The 20,341-nt window shown below is 47.2% G+C and overlaps 1 protein-coding gene across 8 annotated transcripts in view; it reads right to left on the bottom strand.

Annotated features, from left to right (window-relative positions):
- The window catches only part of GRIP1 (glutamate receptor interacting protein 1), a 697,619-nt gene that overhangs the window by 16,323 nt on the left and 660,955 nt on the right, over positions 1–20,341 (bottom strand). For all 8 annotated transcript variants that reach the window (XM_060306088.1, XM_060306085.1, XM_030866357.2 and 5 more), the window contains one exon: positions 17,987–18,220. In XM_060306088.1, the coding sequence (XP_060162071.1) occupies positions 17,987–18,220 (234 nt within the window). The remainder of the gene's footprint in view (positions 1–17,986; positions 18,221–20,341) is intronic.

Here is a 20,341-nt window from a genome sequence, read left to right as displayed (position 1 = left end):
CGCCGAGCCCAGGGTAACGCTACAGGTAGCGGGTAAGTCCATCTCATTTCTGGTGGACACGGGGGCTATCTATTCGGTCCTGCCTACTTATTCCGGGCCAGTTTCTCCTTCCCAGATCTCGGTCATGGGTATTGATGGCAAACCATCCTTCCCACTCCAGACCAGTCCACTCCCATGTCATATCGAAGGACCCCTCCAAATTTCCATCAAGGCCCCAATTTCCCATCTCTGAAACTCACCTTAGGGGCCTACAACCTATTATCACCAGACTCCTAAACCAGGGACTCCTTATCCCCACTGACTCTCCCTGCAACACCCCCATCCTGCCTGTCCGCCAGGCCTCTGGGGATTATCGCCTGGTCCAGGACCTCCAAATAATCAATGAGGCCATAATTCGTCTCCACCCAGTAGTACCAAACCCATACACCTTGCTCTCCCATGTCCCCCCATCCACAACCCACTTTACGGTTCTGGATCTCAAAGATGCCTTTTTCACTATCCCCCTACATCCCGACTCCTATTTCCTCTTCGCCTTTACCTGGACGGATCCAGATACTCATACTTCTAGTCAGCTCACCTGGACAGTTCTTCCCCAGGGCTTCCGCGACAGTCCTCACCTCTTCGGTCAGGCGCTGGCACGGGACCTCACTTCCTGCTCCCTTACCCCCAGCACACCCCTTCAATATGTAGATGACCTCCTCCTTTGTAGCCCATCTCTCAGCCTCTCAAGACAACATACTGCAGATCTCCTCAATTACCTTGGCTCTCGCGGTTATCGGGTCTCCCCAGCCAAGGCTCAGTTATCTGTATCTTCTGTAACCTACCTGGGGCTCCACCTTACCCCTACCACAAAAGGTCTAACAGCCGACCGCACCCGGATTATCTGTGAACTCCAGCCTCCGGAAACAGCGGAACAAATTCTCTCCTTTTTGGGCCTTATAGGATTTTTCTGACACTGGATCCCTAACTTTGCTCTCCTCGCTAAACCCTTATATCTAGCCGCTAAAGAACCCCCTCAAGGACCCCTCACCTCTCCTTCCGCCGTTCGACAGGCCTTTCTCACCTTCCGTAACGCTCTGATATCTTCTCTTCCCCTTTCTCTGCCCAACCCGAACCGACCTTTTCACCTTTTTGTGGATGAACGGGCCGGAATAGCCACTGGACTCCTTGCCCAGCCTGTAGGGCCTTCCTACCGCCCCGTGGCTTACCTCTCCAAACAGCTAGACCCAACCATTCGGGGATGGCAACCACGCCTTCGGGCCCTAGCAGCGCAGCCGAACTGACCAAACACTCACACTGACTCTGGCCCACCCACTAACCGTGTTTTCCTCCCACCGGCTGGTCGACCTCCTAGGCCGCAAGTCTCTCTCCCTCCTGGGCCCCTCCCGCATCCAGGAGTTCCACCTACTATTCATTGAAAACCCAGCTGTTTCTCTTGATCTCTCCCCTCGCCTGAACCCGGCTTCCCTCCTGCCTATCTCTGGCACCGGGGGGTTTCCACCCCATTCCTGCCCTCATGTCATGGAAGCCTTCAAACTACCAAGAGGGGGACTCTGACACCCCTCTTTCAAATCTGGACCGCACTCTCTTTGTGGACAGTAGTTCAATATGCGGTCCTGATGGACGCCAACGGGCAGCCTACGCGGTGGTAACTATCTCAACTATTATCGAGGCTAACAGCCTTCCAGAAGGAACGACTCCCAAAAGGCTGAGCTAATCGCACTTACACGAGCCCTTAACCTTTCCAAAGACCAAAGGGTTAACATCTACACAGACTCTAAATATGCCTTTCTCATTGCACACAGCCACTCAGCACTACGGAGGGAACGCGGATTTCTGACCACTAAGGGATCCCCAGTGGTCAACGCTTCCCTCGTTGCAAAACTCCTGGAGGCCCTCCAGCTTCCTAAAGTAGCAATTATCCATTGCAGGGGTCATCAACTCCCATCCAAGCCAATAGCACAAGGTAACTCAAAGGCCGATTCCGTGGCCCGAGAGCTTACAAAAGGGGATCCTCCAGCTCCACTCCTATTTTTCACCAGTCCTACCCAACCCACATATACCCCGCACGAGGAAGCTGCCTTACTATCAAAAGGGGGACACAAAGACAACAAAGGATGGATTTTTATAGACAACAAAATTGTCCTACCTCTGGCCCAAGCAGCCGGCCTCCTATCAGACATCCATAAATCCTTACACATTGGTCCAAAAGCAATGTTCCGTTTTTTGGGCCCCCTCTTTCATCTGCCAGGACTTAGAGAGGCCATCTCAAAGACTCACATGGCCTGCCAAACCTGCGCATCCGTCTCCCCACAAGGAGGCCTACGGCCCCGAATTCCTACACACCAGATGCATGGACATCAGCCTGGTGAAGACTGGCAGATCGACTTTACCCATATGCCACGCTGCAAATGCTGATATCTGCTCACTCTTGTTGACACCTTTTCAGGTTGGATTGAGGCCTATCCAACAACTCGAGAAACGGCAGACACAGTCGCCACCATCCTGCTTCAACACATCATCCCCCGATTTGGTCTGCCGGTCTCCATTCAGTCGGATAACGGACCCGCCTTTGTCTCTCAGGTGGTTCAACAGGTATCAGAGGCTCTCCAGATCACCTGGAAACTCCACATCCCCTACCACCCCAAATCATCCGGTAAAGTTGAACGCGCCAATGGGATCTTAAAAGACCACCTCACCAAACTGTCCCTTGAGGTCCGTGTCTCATGGCCCGACCTGCTTCCTCTAGCCCTTACCCGAATCCGATCCTCACCTCGGACTCCTACTGGCCTCAGTCCATTTGAACTACTTTACGGCCGCCTTTTCCTCCTTCACGACCTACCAACCCAGAGTCCACCCCTAGCCTCCTACCTTCCCTACCTCTCCCTGCTTCGCCGTCTTCTCCACGAACATGCTGACCGTCATCTACCGACAGTGACTGTCTCTGAAACTTCCTCTCTCCCTCTACGACCCGGCGATAGCGTCCTCCTCAAAGAATTACACCCTCAATCTCTCAAGCCACGGTGGACAGGCCCCCATACGGTGATCCTCACCACTCCCACGGCAGCTAAACTCTTGGGACACCCCTCCTGGTACCATGTTTCCTGCCTTAAAATGGCCCCAACTCCAGAGACTTGGACGGCCCTACCACTGGGTCCCACGAGACTACAGCTTGTCCATCACCCTGTCTCTCCTCCTGCTGCTCCTCCTGCCACCCAGGACTCACAAGATGTCCCTATGGTGCTTCCATGTCCACGGGACATGGCAAGCTAAAGGTTGGACCCACACCCGAGTCCTGGGCACGGCAGACTGCCAACCAGATGGGTGCCAGGCCTTGGTAACAGTCCAAATCCCCATCTCTAACACAGAAGGTGTTCCCTTGGGATGGTCCACCCCTGCTGTCTGCTTCACTTACGATCAGACCCGAGACTACTGTCAATGGTGGAATGAGACCTATGGGGGGTGCCCCTGTCACTCATGTAACATCCATGTGGCAAAACTAGATACCAGGAGCTCACTCCGACAATCCCACCTGCTCACCACAAATGGCAAGGGTCAATTATTCATCAACATCAAAGATCCCTGGGAAACAAGATGGGTAAAAGGGGTACAAGGAAAAATCTACCGATGGGCAACGGATGCCTACCCCGTGGGCTCTATCAGGGTCTTTCACTCATATATCAGTTTGATTCCCAAAGTTATCCAACAGTTGAGTGAACAAGCCACTGCCATCCAGGAAACAGAACAAGCCCTAAGACACCAACTACCTCACCCCGAACACAAAGAGGATCCTTTTTCTTGGTTGACCCTCGTCCGTCAAGCAATACAGATACTCAACCACACAGGTATAGGTAACATCTCTGACTGCTTTCTATGTGTTTCGCCTGGCCGGCCACCCTTGGCTGCTGTCCCACTCGACCAGCCCTTCAATTCTACTTCCCACACCTCCCAAAACCCACCTTTTTCCCCGTTAAAAGTCCCCATGCTCCTTGATTCAAAAAATCTCACCATCTGTTACGGCAGCCGCCCAAATCTAGCTGATACTGGGTTTCTTTGCAACTCATCCCTCACGGTAAGCACATCAATTGAAGCACCACCAGGCACGTTTTTGTGGTGCAATGGTTCCCTCACAAAAGAGATCAATTCTTCCTCCCCCTTCCCATGTATCCCCGTTACTCCCGTCCCACAACTCACACTATATAGCCAAGCCGAATTTTCCTCGCTAATCATGCCGCCCTTTACCCGACGGAAAAGAGCTATCTTTCTTCCTCTGGTCGCAGGCATCTCTCTCGCCTCCTCCCTGGTCGCTGCAGGCCTCGGGGATGGTGGGGGGGGGGGGAGCTCTAACACATAGTGTTTCAACATCCCGCGACTTAGAACATAAGCTCCAGCTAGCCATTGAAGCCTCCACCGGCTCCATCTCCTCTCTCCAGCGCCAAATCACCTCCATAGCCCAAGTCGCTCTCCAGAATCGACGAGCCCTGGATCTCCTGACGGCCGACAAAGGAGGTACCTGCCTCTTCCTACAGGAGGAATGCTGCTATTACATCAATGAAACAGGACTCGTCGAAGACAACGTAAAAGCCCTCCATCGCTTGAGAAGACCTCCAACGCAAACACCAACAGTCCGCCTCCCCAGTTCCCGATTGGTGGCGATCCACCCTCTATACCTGGCTAACACCAATCTTAGGCCCCTTAATTCTCATCTGTATCTTGCTCACGTTTGCTCCCTGTTTTCTCAGGTTCCTTCGCAGGCGCATGGAGGAAGTCTCCCGGGTGGCCACAAACCAAATGCTCCTCGGTCCTTACACCTTGCTTCCTACAGGACACCCCACTGGTCTCCCCTAAGCCTCGGACCTCTGGTCGCCTGACTCCCCTTTCGACGCCCCCATTCAGCATGAAGTAGCCAGAGATCAGAACGCCGCCCCATTACACCAAAGATGTCGGAATGTAAGGCCAACTGGCCCGAGGCAGGGGAACACAATCAGATTCACAGGTTGCATCAGACCGAAATTCTCCGGACCACCCAGTTCCAGGAACTGACCTGGGGACTTTGCACCCGGCCCAGCCTTCCCGCCTTTCGAGGGGCGGGACTAACGGTCCCCCAGGATACACGAAAAGACCACCAAATAAGGAATACCCTGCGCCCTCCCAGATTCACCACACCCCTTTCCCTTCTTCCCCTATAAAATCTTGCCCAACCCTCGCCCGGGCGCGACTTCTCTGGCCCCTTTCTCTCGGACCAGTGAACCTCGCCCGGGAGCGCTCCCTAATAAAGCTCACTTGAAGCTTTCCTCTGTTTCGCGGTGCAGTTTGTTAAGATCCGACCTTACACCGCGTACCGCAAAAAAAAAAAAAAAAAAAAAAAAAAAGCAAACCAGATGCTACTGTCTCCACCTAATTAGCGGAGCAGATCACACAGACGGGGAAATGAAAGCTCAGAGAGGGTTAGAAACTTGCCCAAGGTAAACAGTAAGCAACAGAGAAGTGGTTCAAACCCAAGTGGTTCTGACTGCAAAGCATGGATCTTTGCATGGCTTACTACCTCTTTACCTAGCACGTAGTTGCTTAATAAATATTCATTGCAGAGAAGATATTTTAAGCCCCTCTAGAATTATGATTTTACCTTAGGCCATAGGACAGGAGAGTTTTATGTGAGGTGGGAATGTTACTGAGATATAATTGACATACAGCTCTGTAGAAGTTTAAGGTGTATCACATAATGACTTGACATACATATACTGTGAAATGATTACCACAATAAGTTTGGTTAGGAGAAAGTTGTGTTTTTTTTTTTTTGGCCATGCAGCAAGGCATGTGGGGGTCTTAGTTCCCCTACCAGGGGAACCTGTGCCCCCTGCAGTGGAAGTGTGGAGTCCTAACCACTAGACTGCCAGGTAAATCCTGAGAAATCTATTTTTTAAGGAAAGATTTCAAACATATTCAAGAGCAGAGATGCTAGGACAATGAATTCTCATATACTCATCGCTCAGATCCAACAAGAGCTCACTTACTTCATCCCCCCGTCTTTCATCTTTGGGGGAGTATTTTAAAGCAAATGCCAGTCCTCATGTCATTTCACCCTTACATAACTCAGTATGAATCTCTTAAAAAATATAATCACTTTTTATACAACCTCAGTGCCATTAATTCAGTCACAAAATCAGCACTTATTCCTTGATATATTCTAATATCTAGTCTATAATAAAATTTCCCTGATTGTCTCAAAGTGATTTTTAGAGTTGGTTTGTTCCAGCAAGGCCCACACATCGGTGTTAGGTCCCTTAAATGTCCTCTTACCTAGAGCATGCCCCCATCCTTTTTTCCCTGTGCTACTGACTTACTGTTGAAACCATGTCATTCGCTCTGTAGCATGCCCTTCTGTGCCCCATTTTCCTTTAAAACGAAATTAGCTCTGGTTGCTTGAGTTGAGTCAGAATCAGCTTTGGGGGGAGGGGTAGATCACAGGTAGGACAATGTGATTCCTATAACAACACATCACTCAGTGTCTAGTTGTTCCACTTTGGGTGGGTTCGGGTGATGACAGTTTAATTCTCCCATCATAAGGTTCCCCATTAAACTTCAATTTAATAGTTTCATCCATTGATGACCATTGTCTGAATCAATAATTTTATTAGGGGTTGCAAAATGATAATCTTTTTATGATCTCTTACTATCTTCTATATGAGCTAGAATTCTTTTGTAAAGAATTCTCATTTCTTCAATTAGTGCTGTTTGGTTACTCTGAAGTAGTTTGTACAAGAAAGGCAAAATGAATGCTAATTCTTTCATTTTTAAAATAGGGAATTAGTGCACTAAATATTTCCAATGGTGTCCCAATGAGGTTTTTTTTTTCTGAGGTGAGGGGTAAGGGAATGACCTTTTTAAAGTACATTATCAATATGAACCTATGGGTTTTTATATATATGATATGTTACGATCAATTGCATCATTCTTTTGGGTGCTCAAGTTTCCTCATCTTTGGCCAAGGGAAGTCCTTCATATTGACTTCATGTTGTCCTTTTGATATGACCCGTTTGCTCTGATAAGTTATTTACTTTCTGGCACAAGATATCATAGACTCACCATGAATTTCCTGACTTGATTGGAGGAAACACTTCCGGTTTACATTCTAGTCCCTTTCTTCCCAAACTCATGTTCCTTTCTCAAAGGGAGGAAGGGGAGGAACAGGGAGAGATGGGTACAAAGGAGGAGGGAGTGGCAGTGACAAATAGCTAATACGGTTGGTGATAGTCTGCTATTCTTGGGACTCTGTTTACTAGTGGATGAAATTACTCTACTCCAAGGTCCCTGCTTATATGCCTCTCTTTGGCTTTGTGTGTGGCATCTCCTGTCCTTATGCCCCCTTTCCATCTTTGTTCCCAGTCAGGTTCTCTCTATGTGACAAGCAGCACCAATGGGGCGGAAGGTGGTACGTTCTCGTTATCTCTGTTCCACGAGGTATAGGTTTGGAGAGCAGTCCCATGGACCCTCTGCATATGGCTGGTCAGTAAGAGGACTGGCATCCGCTCTGCAAGCCAAGCCATACTCTTCAGTCACATCTGAGTCTGAGTCACAAAGCCTATGCTTGCAATGGACATTAGGAAGCCCAACTCTGTTTTAGCTCTGAGATATGTTTCTCAATACAGTGAACCTGAACCCTTGCATGTGGGGTACATTTGGTGTGGGCCTCAAGTAATAGTGAAGTTCTTCATTGCTCAACTGGCCTGTGCTGCTTGGGTGTTTGCTCCACAGGCCAGAACCCAGAAGGGGCAGAAGGATGAGTGTCACCAAATACTCCCAACACCAGGCAGTAGTAATCCGTTAACCACAACAGTAGAGAATGGATGTCAACCAGAGCGGGTTAGCAGATTAGCCCATTAACTGTAAAGTCACAGTTGTTGGCTAAGAGGCTTAGCTCTCCTGAGCCTTAGACTTGATGATATAGCTTTATGGCAAACTCTTCAGGATGAGAGGCTAATAAAAGGTTTAAAGTTGAAAGTAATCTGTTTCTCTAGAAAGATTTCCTAAGGTTAGAGGAGAGTGAATTTTAATAGCCAGCCCTATGGTTCTCCTGGAAATAGCTTGGAAATAGCAAATAACACAATGAAATTTTAAAATGATACAGAGGTAAGATTCCAGGAATCAATAATTCACAAATATAGGACACATAGCTGGTCTCAAAAGCAGCAACAATAAATTGTGCCATGTAGCTGCTGCCCTCCTGTTTAGCTGGAGATGGGTAGTGGTTACTTCTGATTTATTTCCTATCCAAAAGTAATTCTAAGGATTCCAAAGTTTAAGTCACAATTTTCCCCCGCAGATGAATCCCTTCACCAGGAACTTTCCTATATATGACTGCTTTTGACCTCCCAACAACTCTGTGCAGCAGAATCATGCCCTTTCTACGAACGAGGACACCGCCCCTTGAACTTGGTGAATGGACTTGTCCAGTTAGAATACATAAGCCTGGGGATTTCAGTATTAGAATATCTGACCTCATGTGCTGTGTTCCTTCCACCAAATCATGACTTTTTTTTCCCCTCGACATGCAAATCTCCTAGCTGGTCAGGCAGTTTTTATCCATTTCCAACTGCCCAACCAACTAAAGATGAATAATTTATCACATCTGCTGTAGTTCTTCCCATCGGAGCCCTTCTGTGGCTTTCCCCAAGCATCCGGCCAAACTGCTCCCAGCTGCTGAGAGTTCTCTGTGTTCCACCCTAACCCAAGTAAATCAAGATTTTTCTTGCCAGGTCTCCATTCTGTGCTGACTAGAGGATGCCTCCGGGGAACGGACTGTGAACACAACGATAGATTTTCTGTTCTAAAAGGGCCAGTGAGTCTCTTGGAAGGCAACTCTATGGGCGAGGATACCCTTCTACGAAACCCAGTTCAACTTTTAACCATTCATCACAGCGCACGCTGCAATGGCCTCTAACCCTCCTGAGAACAGAAGCTTTAACAGGAGGTGTCGGGCTTCACGTGATTCAAGTTGAGCCTTGTTTTGTATTTCTAAGCAAGTCTATCTGCTTGCCTGAACAATGCCCTCGAGGCAAAGATCAGAAACCTAATGCCTGTGTTTTATTTTTTTTTTTTTTTGCCGTACGAGGGCCTCTCGCTGCCCTGGCCTCTCCCGTTGTGGAGCAAAGGCTCCCGGATGCGCAGGCTCAGCGGCCGTGGCTCACGGGCCCAGCCGCTCTGCGGCATGTGGGGGCACGAACCCGTGTCCCCTGCATCGGCAGGCGGACTCTCAACCACTGCGCCACCAGGGAAGCCCCTGTGTTTTCAGTTTTGACACAAGTGAAAAGCCTCAGCGGCAGAGCCAACTCCCCCCACCTGGATTTTAATGGCAACCGTGTCTACTCTCTTGAGCACGTCAAGGCAAGTGGCAGCCATCCCCAGAAGCAGTTCCTAAGCCCTGGCTGCCTGTGTGGCTCAGCCCCTCGACCGATGGCCTTATCGGAGATGGTTCTAGTACTTCCACAAATTACCGGGCATTTGGGTTTATTCTTGCAGACACCACTGGGGGGGGCCCTGTTCCTTTAAACCTGACAATTCAAGTAATGTTGGTTTTGAGCACAATCCTATACTACCTGTGGGGCTGGAAGAAAAAACTAAAGTACGGCTTTTCCAGCTGCATTCTTCCAGCCCAGAGGAAGCCATCTTGGATTCTGCCACTTAAGTGTGGGTTCCAAGATGAACAGGGTCAGGAAAAGCAGCTGCTGCCTTCCTGTCCAGGAGTCTCGTTGGCAGAGGAGAGAACTGGACGGACAGCAGCGTCAGACGCTGCCTCCTGTGTTCTGGCAAGCATGTGGCCCCATGAGCTTGACAAACGGGGGCTCAACAATGGGAGAGTCAGAGCTTGGATGGTGGCCCTAAGTCTGTGCGTGTCAGGGCTGACTTGGCCCTCGGAGAACTAAGTCCCAACCAAGGAAGTTCACAGTTTTTAAGATCCATGGTGGATTGAGGGCTGCTTTCCCAATTCATCTCAGAGGACCCTTGCAGCTTTCATTTCACATCATACCAAAGAGGAAAGAACCAGATCATTCTCCAATCCTCCAGGAGATCAAGCCACGCCACGGGCAGCTGATAGACACCTAGTTACCGTTAGCTCTGCCCCTAGCCCTTTCTCCTTGCCCAGCCAGCACCAAGTCAGCCAGCCTGGCAGAGACCGTTCCAGCACCTCAGCTCAGGACTGCCTGCTGGCCCCTCTCCACACCTGCCTCTGCTCTCTGGCCCCCAGGGCTGTTCTGGCTCTCCTCCAGCTCCTGTCTCTTCCTGAGTCCCCCTGGCAACTTACTGACCTCCATAGCCCTCAGGCCCGTGTGGGCAAGATGTCCCGATCACAGTTCGAACATGTGTGTGTGTGTTGGGGGTAGGTGGGTTCCCTACACCAAGCAGTCCTGCAACACCAGCTGAGTGTCCTACAATTCAAGTCAGTTCTGACATTATCTCCCTGGTGATAGCGTCAGACTCCACAGGTTAAGGGCTCAGTCTTACAATGTCACTTCACCTCCACCCCAGCATTTTAGACAATTGTCTTCAGACACGGGTTGTCACCCGTGCCTTTGACCAACCAGCTATGTCTCAGAGGTTCCAGCAGCCCTCTCCTTGGGTTTGACTAATTTGCCAAAGCAGTCTCACAGAACTTACCGTATCACCGGTTTATCATAAAATGGTACAACTCAGGAACAGCCAGCTGGAAGCGTTGCTCTGGGGCAAGGTATCCGGGAAGGGCGCAGAGCCTCCGTGCCCTCTGAGCGCACCACTCTCCCCGCATCCCCTCCAACCTGAAAGCTCCTGGAGACCCATCCTTCCGGGTATTTATAGAGGCTTCATTACACGGGCACTAAGTCATTGGCCTTTAGTGATTGATTTCACCTGCAAATCCCCTCCCCTCCCTGGAGGTTGGGGGTGGGACTGAAAGTTCCAACCCTCTAATCACAGGATTGGCTCCACCGGCAAGCAACCCCTATCCTTAACTGCATCTAAAGGGAGCCTCATTAACATAACAAAAGATACCTTTCTCACTCTCAACACTTAAGAAATTCCAAGGGTTTTAGGAGCTCTGTGCCAGCAACTGGGACCAGATCAGATGTATACTTATTATAAACCACAGTATCACAGGTGGTCTCCTTGATTCAGGGACCACCTGCACCTCTGGGTGAGAGGCATCCCCTTCACCCATCCTCTGGGCTTCTGGGAATTTGGGGGCAGGAACTTGTCATTCGGGAAGTATGACAAATTACAGCGGACAAAACTCCCACTGCACTGAGCACTAAGAAAGTTGATTTTATTTCCTCATTCCAGGTAATGCTGTGGTTTGACACTACAAAGATCCTCAAACAAGAAAGAGCTCTGTGCTCCATCTAAGGGGAAGAAAGACGGCAGCCCTGGGCTAGCCTGTTATCAATGTCATCCTCACCACAGCCCGGCCAGACACGCAACAGACACACAATAGAGCAGAACGATGGTGGAGGAAGAGGTCCAACAGGCTACTCTCCAAGGACCTGGACATTAGGGAAACAGAGTGACCCTCAGGGAGCCACCTCGTTTGTAAAGTGAATATCCCGTAGGTAACAATATTTTACAACCTATTCATAAACACATTTGATCACAACAGAGACAAGAAAAAACATCAGAAAAAGATGAATGATCCCTAGGCCAGGGCTAGACTTAAGGGAAGCTATTAACATTTCTGGACAGAAGTGAGAGATCAAAAACAGATATCAGGCACACTAGACCACTGCCTAACAAGCCCGCCTAAGGGTCATCTGAGTCTAGGGGACTGCACTGTTTGACTTAGCATTTCTATGGCTCAGGGCTCAGACTCTGTAAAAGTGGATGGCAACTTACAGGGAAGAGATACGATGCAAATTGAGTTCTGTCCCTCAGAAAAGATAAGTTCAAAGGCCTTGCTTTTATTTCCCTGTAAGTCATTAAGCAGCTTTCATTTTAACTAGGAAATCTTATTTGGCATTCTTTTTTTTTCCCTCCATGGACTGAGATATATATATATGGTATAGTTTCTTTATCTTCCCTTTGAACAAGCTTTTTCATCCTGCTGTCATTCCTCATTAATGAGTTAAAAAACACTTTTCTTTTGCACGAGCCAATCATTTGTTTAAGAATTTTGTTTTTTACATTTTTGAAAAGTAAGTCTTAACAGAATCACAGACAAGGGAAGCTGATTGAAACAATCTATTTTGAGGACTGTCGGGGCTGGAGGTCATTACTCATATAAAACATACAACCTAAACTCCAACCCTTGTCCTATAATTCCACACTGATTGTCAGCTGCCCCTGGTTTTACAAGGAGAGAATATGCTTGTCAGACTGATGTAGTGACTAGTAACTAGACACACGTCCATTTCTCTCTGTAAAGAGATTCTCATTATGGTGTACACCTCCATCTCTGGAGGCTCTAAGGCAGCTGCCTGAATCGTGTTTAAGGCTGGGCTCCTGAGGAGATCTCATTTTCTGGGTTTCTGACACTGTAGGGCTGAGGTAAGACTGAATGGTGACTTCACCTGGGAAATGCTATTTGTGAAGTCTCCTCTCCTGATAACAGGTGATCCCTCCTCTTTTCTGCTAAGTGAGTAAACTGAAGTTCAGAGAAGTGACGTAGCCAATGACTGTCAGATTGTGACCAAACCTCTGTCTGCCTGACAATTTACTGGATCTTGAGTACCAACTGCAAATATTCGGTGAAGAAAGATGCCTGTGCCGGAATAAGATATGTGTTTCCAGTTCATACTTCCTCTTAAGGCCGAGCCTGTTCCTGAACTGGGGAGAATATTGCAAAAGAAGTGGGCTTTAAACACCAAAAATGACACTCCTTCCAAGAAGTGAAACAACTTGATCATATCAAGAAGAACAAAGATCCACTCTCAAAACACTCAAATATATTGAAATTGCAAAGTGAACGTGGCTGAGAGAAAAGTTGATGGTAGCAAAAGCAGCTACAAGAAATACGAGACTCAAATGTTCACAGGTCATGCCATCAGCAGCCATAAATGAGAGATGATGCTGGAAAATAATTTTAAAAAACCTTTCTGTAAAAAAATAAATAAAAACAGCTGCATACAATTAAGGAATATAATTTTATTGAAAAACACAAATGACACGGACTTCGCTGGCAGTCCAGTGGTTAAGACTACATGCTTCCTCTACAGGGGCCGCAGATTCGATCCCTGGTCCGGGAACTAAGATCCTGCACGCCACGCAGTGCAGGCAAAAATAAAACATCAAAAGGAAATGATTTTCTACGAAGTCCAAATGCTCTGAATATGAAGAATTTTCTACTCTACTGAAAAAAAAGTTTTTTGCCTTAAAGTATGCAAAGAGAAGTGAGGCTAGAATTCATCTCAGAAATAGATTAAGTGGACACCAAAGAATATTTAAGTTTCAGAAGGAAAAGAGGGGTTATCAATGAACTGTAGCTAAGATCACAGGCTCCTTAACTGCAAAGAGAAAAAAAAATCTGTGATAAGCTATAGTACAAACCAGAATTCATTTTAAAGGTAAAACTTCAGAAGCTCCAGGGCCAAAGATGCAACCTCATTTCCCCTTTTCTCAGCCACTATGTGTCAGTGACTCTGATTTCACCGACACAAAATAATCACCTCCTGTTAGCAAAACCTAAGGGAGTGATTCTCAATCCTTAGGGAGCAAAAGAATCCATTAAGAGGTTGTTAAAATGTAGATTCTTGGCCCCCCACTCCCAGAAAGTGCTGACCAGGTGAGTCTAGGTTGGGCTTAGGAACCCGCGTTGTAACAAGCAGTCACGTGATGATGGTAGAGATCATCAGAGGTCCATATGCCGAACTATTCTCTAAGGCTATGGTGCCCAAACTTTTGGTGGAGACCCATTAATAAGTCTTGAAATCAGCTTAATGGGACAGCATTTGAAAACAAACAAAGATGTTAAAATAAACAAATAAATAAATAAATAAAAGAAAACAAACAAAACAGAAAATGTTAGCATACAGTCAATTTTTGGATTCATTTACATATATGAACGTGGGTGTATGTGTGTCCTGAATTGTGAGGCAAAATGTATTTTGGACTGTGTCTTAGCCAAGCAAGTTTGAGAGGCAATGGCCTCTGGAGACACGAGTATCACTTCCCTGGGACTCCCTCACTGTCTACCTGCCATGCCCCCATCTAAGTACCGAACCGTCACTCCAGCGCCAACTTCCTCCTCCAACCACAAAGGCCCAAAAGGGAAGTGAGGCTGTGGTGCTTTGTTCAGCGTCAGGAAGGATAACTAGCTTTTCAGGTTCAGGAATGCACGGGGTCGACCTGATGGAAGACCTGCCGGGACACGGCAGAGCCTCAGACGCAATGGATAGTGTGAAATAAACAAAAACCATGTAGCCTGTCACCTGAGCTCTGCATTTTCAGAAGGTCTGAAGGAAGAAGAGGTATTGGTGAGGAGGACTGGGTGGAAAAGGAGGGGCAGATAATGGAGAGGAAGTTCCAACTCAAGAAGCTGGAAGATTAAGGCCACGCTCTCTTCTTTCTGTATCAGGAGATGGAGTGGTTTTTGCTTTTTGTTCGTGTTCCCCAGGAAGGGGGGTGGATACCGGCCCATTCATTCCTATCCTCTTGAGGCAGCTTCTAGTGCTAGTAAGAGTTTGTAGGTACTGGCTTGGATACGGACAGATCCACAACTTGTCCTCATGGCCAGCTTTCACCAAGTGGCACACAGCCACGAGAAAGACGGCAACTAAATAACACCAAGTGTGTTCAGAATGGTGTGCTATTAACCCTACCCAGCCCTTCCACTCTGGTCTTTGCAGCCCCTTGGGAATTCCTCCACTAGGTCTATGCAGAAAAGTCCACCCAAGGGGCTCAGGGAACTGAAAACCAGCCTTCATTCCACTTGCCAAGCTGTGCAGTCTTAACTTGGGCTTATTTTTCACTTGAGGAAGTGATGTTTTTCTATTTCCCTGGTCCCCTCTCCACACCCCCCCCCCCAAAGAGTACCTTTTCCTCACTTCTGTGAAGGTTTAGTACAGGCTAATAGCACCCCAAGGGGAAGATAACTCAATTGCATCAACAAGGCACTGTGCCTTTTCATGGTGTCAGGTAATCCTCCAGTGTTCAAGGGATGCCCATATTCAAGACACAAGCGCAATTACCAGTCTCTGCTCTGAGTAAAGTGACTCTTCTAATGACTATTTCTCCTCTCAAGCATTTCAAAATGGGAGAATGTGTTTAACAACAAACATGTGGACGGCCTATCAGGGTAATTGAATTCACTTAAAAAAGAAAAGATACCCGAGATGTGAGCATAAAACACCCCCAGAATTCCATATTGTCAGGCGGCAGGCTCCTCCGTTACATTTTCACTTAACAAGATCATTTTGGGTGTCTTACGATGCCCAGGACACCACCTACTTCTGAGCATCTTATTTTGTTTGGTATCAATCTGGAAGACGAGTGAAGCCACATGGGAAATGCACTTACTGCTACCATTGAGGGGAAATGACTGAAGTGAAGGAAGAAAGAAGTAACCCATTTATTAGGTCAAGTGGGTCCAGCGGAGTCTGTGATCTGTGGCCTCTCAATTCACACCCCCCGACACAAATTTTCCAACCAGTCCATCCTCTGCCACTCATTGTGCTGTGAAATGCATGACGCCTTTTTTTTTTTAAAAAAAAAAAACAAGATCTATTTTCAGCACATTTTTTAAAACCTCAGCTATAACAACTTGCACAGCCAATTGACTGTCGTTATCTTTGCTAACTGCTTTCAGTACAGGAGGGATGGGGAGACAAGTCTTTTGTATTGCTGGGCTATCAGGAATCTCCCTTTGAGGAGACTGCTTCACTCCAGAAGGAAAAATGGCTCTATTTTATACTTGCTATTTCCCTATCCTGCAGCTGGAGGTAATAAATATCTGCTAAGAAGCACTGTTGTGGGAGGCTAAAAATAGAAAGAATATAGCACACAGTAGGCACTCACTGGTATCCTTTTCCTTTGGTGCTGAAGGAAGGTGGGTTACCCAGCATTCTCCCCTCTGCCTGGGCAGTAGACTTTTAGAGAAGAGGGGAAGGCAGGGTTCCTAAATAACCGAGGGAATCGGGAAGGGCCAGCCCTTTTCTTGGTACAGCAGAATTAGCAGTGACTATGCAGCTTCTGCAATTTAATCACCAATGGAGTCCTTACAGCCTCCTAATGGTGTTTGTCAATTAGCAGATTAGGATATGTGACAGGTGGTGAGGGCTGGTGTTTACCAGACAGACATCAATTCACAGTAACTGGATAAACAAACTAACTTGTGATACGGGGCTAGAGCTGGGTCCCCACCCTAAAGTGTCAGAAACTTCTTTGCTTTTCTGTAAAGTCTGTAATGCCTCTTAATGCACAAGGCTCTCGTTGGCAGATCTGCACTCCCTCAGTATACTGCTATCTGTGACATCCTTTTGTACATGTTTTTTTTTTTTTTTTTTCCGGCACGTGGGCCTCTCACTGTTGTGGCCTCTCCCGTTGCGGAGCACAGGCTTCAGACTCGCAGGCTCAGCGGCCGTGGCTCACGGGCCCAGCCGCTCCGCGGCATGTGGGATCTTCCCGGACCGGGGCACGAACCCGTGTCCCCTGCATCGGCAGGTGGACTCTCAACCACTGCGCCACCAGGGAAGCCCTTGTACATGTTTCTTTCTGTGCTTTGGAATGCCTTCCCACCCTCCACCTTCCTGCGGAGTCAACACCTGCATCTAGGAAGGCTTTATCTTCCTCTGTAGTGGGTTCAGGTTCCTCCCCAACCCTGCCCGCCAGCCCCCTACCTCGTGCCGTCCCTCAGGGCAGCCTAGTCTAGCGTCTATTGTACTTATCCCACCATCTTCCCACTGTTTCCTGGACTGTCTCGCCATTAGACCATGTGCTCCCTGGGGATTTATAATACATTCTTTAAGTAAATGAATGCACAGTCTATGCATTGAATGAATGAACGAATGAATGAGTGATGAAAGAACGAACCCAGGATTGGAACACAGAATTCAGAACCCAACTTCCTATACAATCCTTTCTTTGACTATATCCGTTGTCAGCTGCAAAACGGCTACTTTTAATAGTTAGGGAGACTGAAGTCGTTAGAGGAAAAAGGGAGTAGTTGGCCTTTACCTCCTCTCAACCTGACATTTATATGCTCTTCTGGGTAAGACCGATAACTTATCTCTAGTTAACAGATTATTAACTACAGAGAGGGTCTTGGCTCTCAAGAAAAGTAGGGTGAGATTGTTACCAACTATACATCCTTATGTATTAGCAACAAAACAACAAAAAGCATCAGAGCTCTACAAAAGAAAACCAGAGAAAGCTCCCTCCCACTGCTTTCCTTGGCCTGGGCTCCACAGACGCTGTCACCTACACATGCCTTGTTCAAACTCTGCCAGCAACTCAGATTCAGCTGTTTGCAATCATAGGTTTTCTTCCATGAAGCAAAGTGAGGCAACTATCATAACAGAGATGGAATATAACCAGGGCTTACCCTGTCCTGACCCAAGACATCTAAATGACATCTCAAAGAGAACTTCATGTCCCCTGAATAATATAACTGTCTGCTGAGAAGTCTGTAACTGATGATTAAGCCTTCCAGCGTCACCCCTGAAACCCCTTTTCAGTGAAGTGGGAGTGTACGACATTTAGAAAATCCTTCCCCCTTCCAATGAAGTTGGAATAACAGACCAACTCATTCAACCTCCACGTGACACTAGAACCTCAAACTTCGGTGAGAAGATTTTGGCCATAAATACATTTCTGATAAATTCACTGCTTGAAAGCCGGTGTTCCCCGTTTTATGAGATCACCTCTCAGAGCTCACGTTTTGAGAACAATCGGTCTCTGATGACCTGCCTTTAAGCTCTAGCTTCTCTCCTTGGTTGAGCCCACAGTAGAATGTCATGATCATGCTTGCCTCGGGGTGGCCACGCTGAACAGAATGTGACCCTAAGGGAAGGAAAGAGAGTTTCCTGACCTTGTGCAGCTCCACAGGAGTAGGGGACATGATCTCCTTCATTTCCTGCTTCATCTTTCTCAGGGTGACAGACTTCCTGCCCACATCCGAGGGCAGAGTGTTGCTCCGAGTGGTCTGGCTATAGTGTGGCCGCGAACTGCTCCGTTCCTGGAAGCTGGCCTGTCGCCCCAGCTGACTGCGAGGTGTAGGGGCCTCGTGATTCAAACTCATCGTGCTCCCCGACATGATTGTTGCCTGTGGCATTGACAATTTTCAGAAACAATTAAGCCACGGACTAAGAAAAGCGTTTGGTTGCTCAACATGAAGCACATTTCTCCTTCTGCCCAGTCAAAATACGGTCTCTTCAGGGCATAACCAAAGGCTGGAGAATGGACGTACTAATTGCACCATGAAAGTCTGGGAATATGCTTCACACGTGACATTTATAATGCACAACTCAAATCCAATTTAAGTACTTAAGCCATTGAGTTTATTTAATCAAATACCACCCCTGGCAGTTTGGAGGCAAACTGAAAAGCTCTAACATCTGCTTACTGCAAACTACATTTTAAGCATTAACTTTCCACTGAGTGGGATCTAAAGATGGGATTCACGAGGCAACCTTCAGTATATCTTACAGAAATGAACTAAGAACTCCTCAGTGGGGACCAGGCTGACCCCATTTGCAATGGTGCCTCTAGCCCCACCTGGAGGTAACAATGGGCTGAAATGAGGCTACTGATACAAAGGCGAGGGCTTCTACCGAACGCTGGCTGCCTAGCTCTGGCATATTGCCTTTCCTTTGGCCACGTGGCCGGCCGGAGAAGTTTGTAGATCAGCTAGGTCTCCACATCATTTGGCGAAGGTCAGTGTTTCTTAGAAATGACCTTTGTGTAAGGTCCTCAGAGAGGTTAAGGAATAATCATTTATGACGCTACCGTATTCAACCCTTTGCTCAAAAGTGATGAGACCTGGGTTGGATTTTACCAGTGAATTGAGAAGTTTGTTCACTTTCAAATCTGTTCCCTGCATAATACACAAGGAATGCTAAGATTAGATCTCAAAAATGACTGAGTCTCAGAAGTGGAACAAAAAGAGCATTTGAAACCAATATCATGCTGGGAATGTTCATTTCTCATGGTTAGAGGATGCTAAAATTCTGAAAATATGCCTGTAGCCAGCTGTGTTCCTCCGTATGATGGTTATATAAGGGTGTACCAGCATCAGTGAATCTGCATGAAATCATGGATACAGAAAACAAATTCCACGTGCCACGCTACAACATGATCTAGTGGTGTTGATACCGATGCTAAAAGTAACAGAAGTGTAACTTGTTGAGTCCTTTGAATGTATTCACGCATTTAAGCCTCACAACAACTTTATGAGGTAAGAGCTGTTATTCCTCCTAATTTACATGTGAGGACACTGAGGCACAAAAAGGCTGACCTACCCAAGGTCCCATAGGTAGTAGATGAGCCAAGTGCACCATCTAAAATTACTGATCAGGAGGGAATACTGCAAAGTGAGTAGAGTTTTCACTTGTTATCTTGCTAAGATTTATAATTCCAAGCTTCACCTGGTGTTCAGCTATACCCATGCCACTCACAAGATCTTTGAATGACAGCCAAGTATTAGCACACAGGTAGGTATATCTACAACTCTGTTGAAAAAGAAACAAAACAAGTGAACTTATCAATATCCTGGCTAGATCAGTTATCTTACTGATAATTTTTTTTTTTTTTTTTGGTACGCGGGCCTCTCACTGTTGTGGCCTCTCCCATTGCGGAGCACAGGCTCCGGACGCGCAGGCTCAGCGGCCATGGCTCACGGGCCCAGCCGCTCCGCGGCATGTGGGATCTTCCCGGACCGGGGCACGAACCTGCGTCCCCTGCATCGGCAGGTGGACTCTCAACCACTGCGCCACCAGGGAAGCCCCTTACTGATAATTTTTAAAAAAACAATTGTAAGAAAAACCTCATGGGTCATTGAGCATTTACAAATGCTAAGTACCACATTGTGTATGCAGCATACCATTAAATACTTATAATAACTCTATATGGTAAGGTATTATAATTATTATACCTCCTCATTTTATTCAAGGAAGGGGATGCCTGGATCAGTGAAGCAACTTGCCCAAGAGTCTGGGATTACTACTTTAGCCATGTCTCCAAAACTCTTATTCTTGACTATGAGGCTATATTGGTTCTCAGTCAAGTATGAGGTTGAAACTTATAAAACTGACTTTTTTTAGTAAATGAAAAAAACCCCTTAACATTTATCCAGTGTGGATTATCCATATAATGGTTTATTTCAGATAAATCCCCTTTAAATTGAAACCTTTCTATTACTAGCTTTGTTGGTAACATGGGACATCCT

This window comes from Globicephala melas, chromosome 10 (assembly GCF_963455315.2).
Source record: "Globicephala melas chromosome 10, mGloMel1.2, whole genome shotgun sequence".
NCBI classification, from domain to species: Eukaryota; Metazoa; Chordata; class Mammalia; order Artiodactyla; family Delphinidae; genus Globicephala; species Globicephala melas.
Note: the sequence above shows the minus strand (reverse complement) of the source record. Positions and strands in the feature narration are given on the sequence as shown.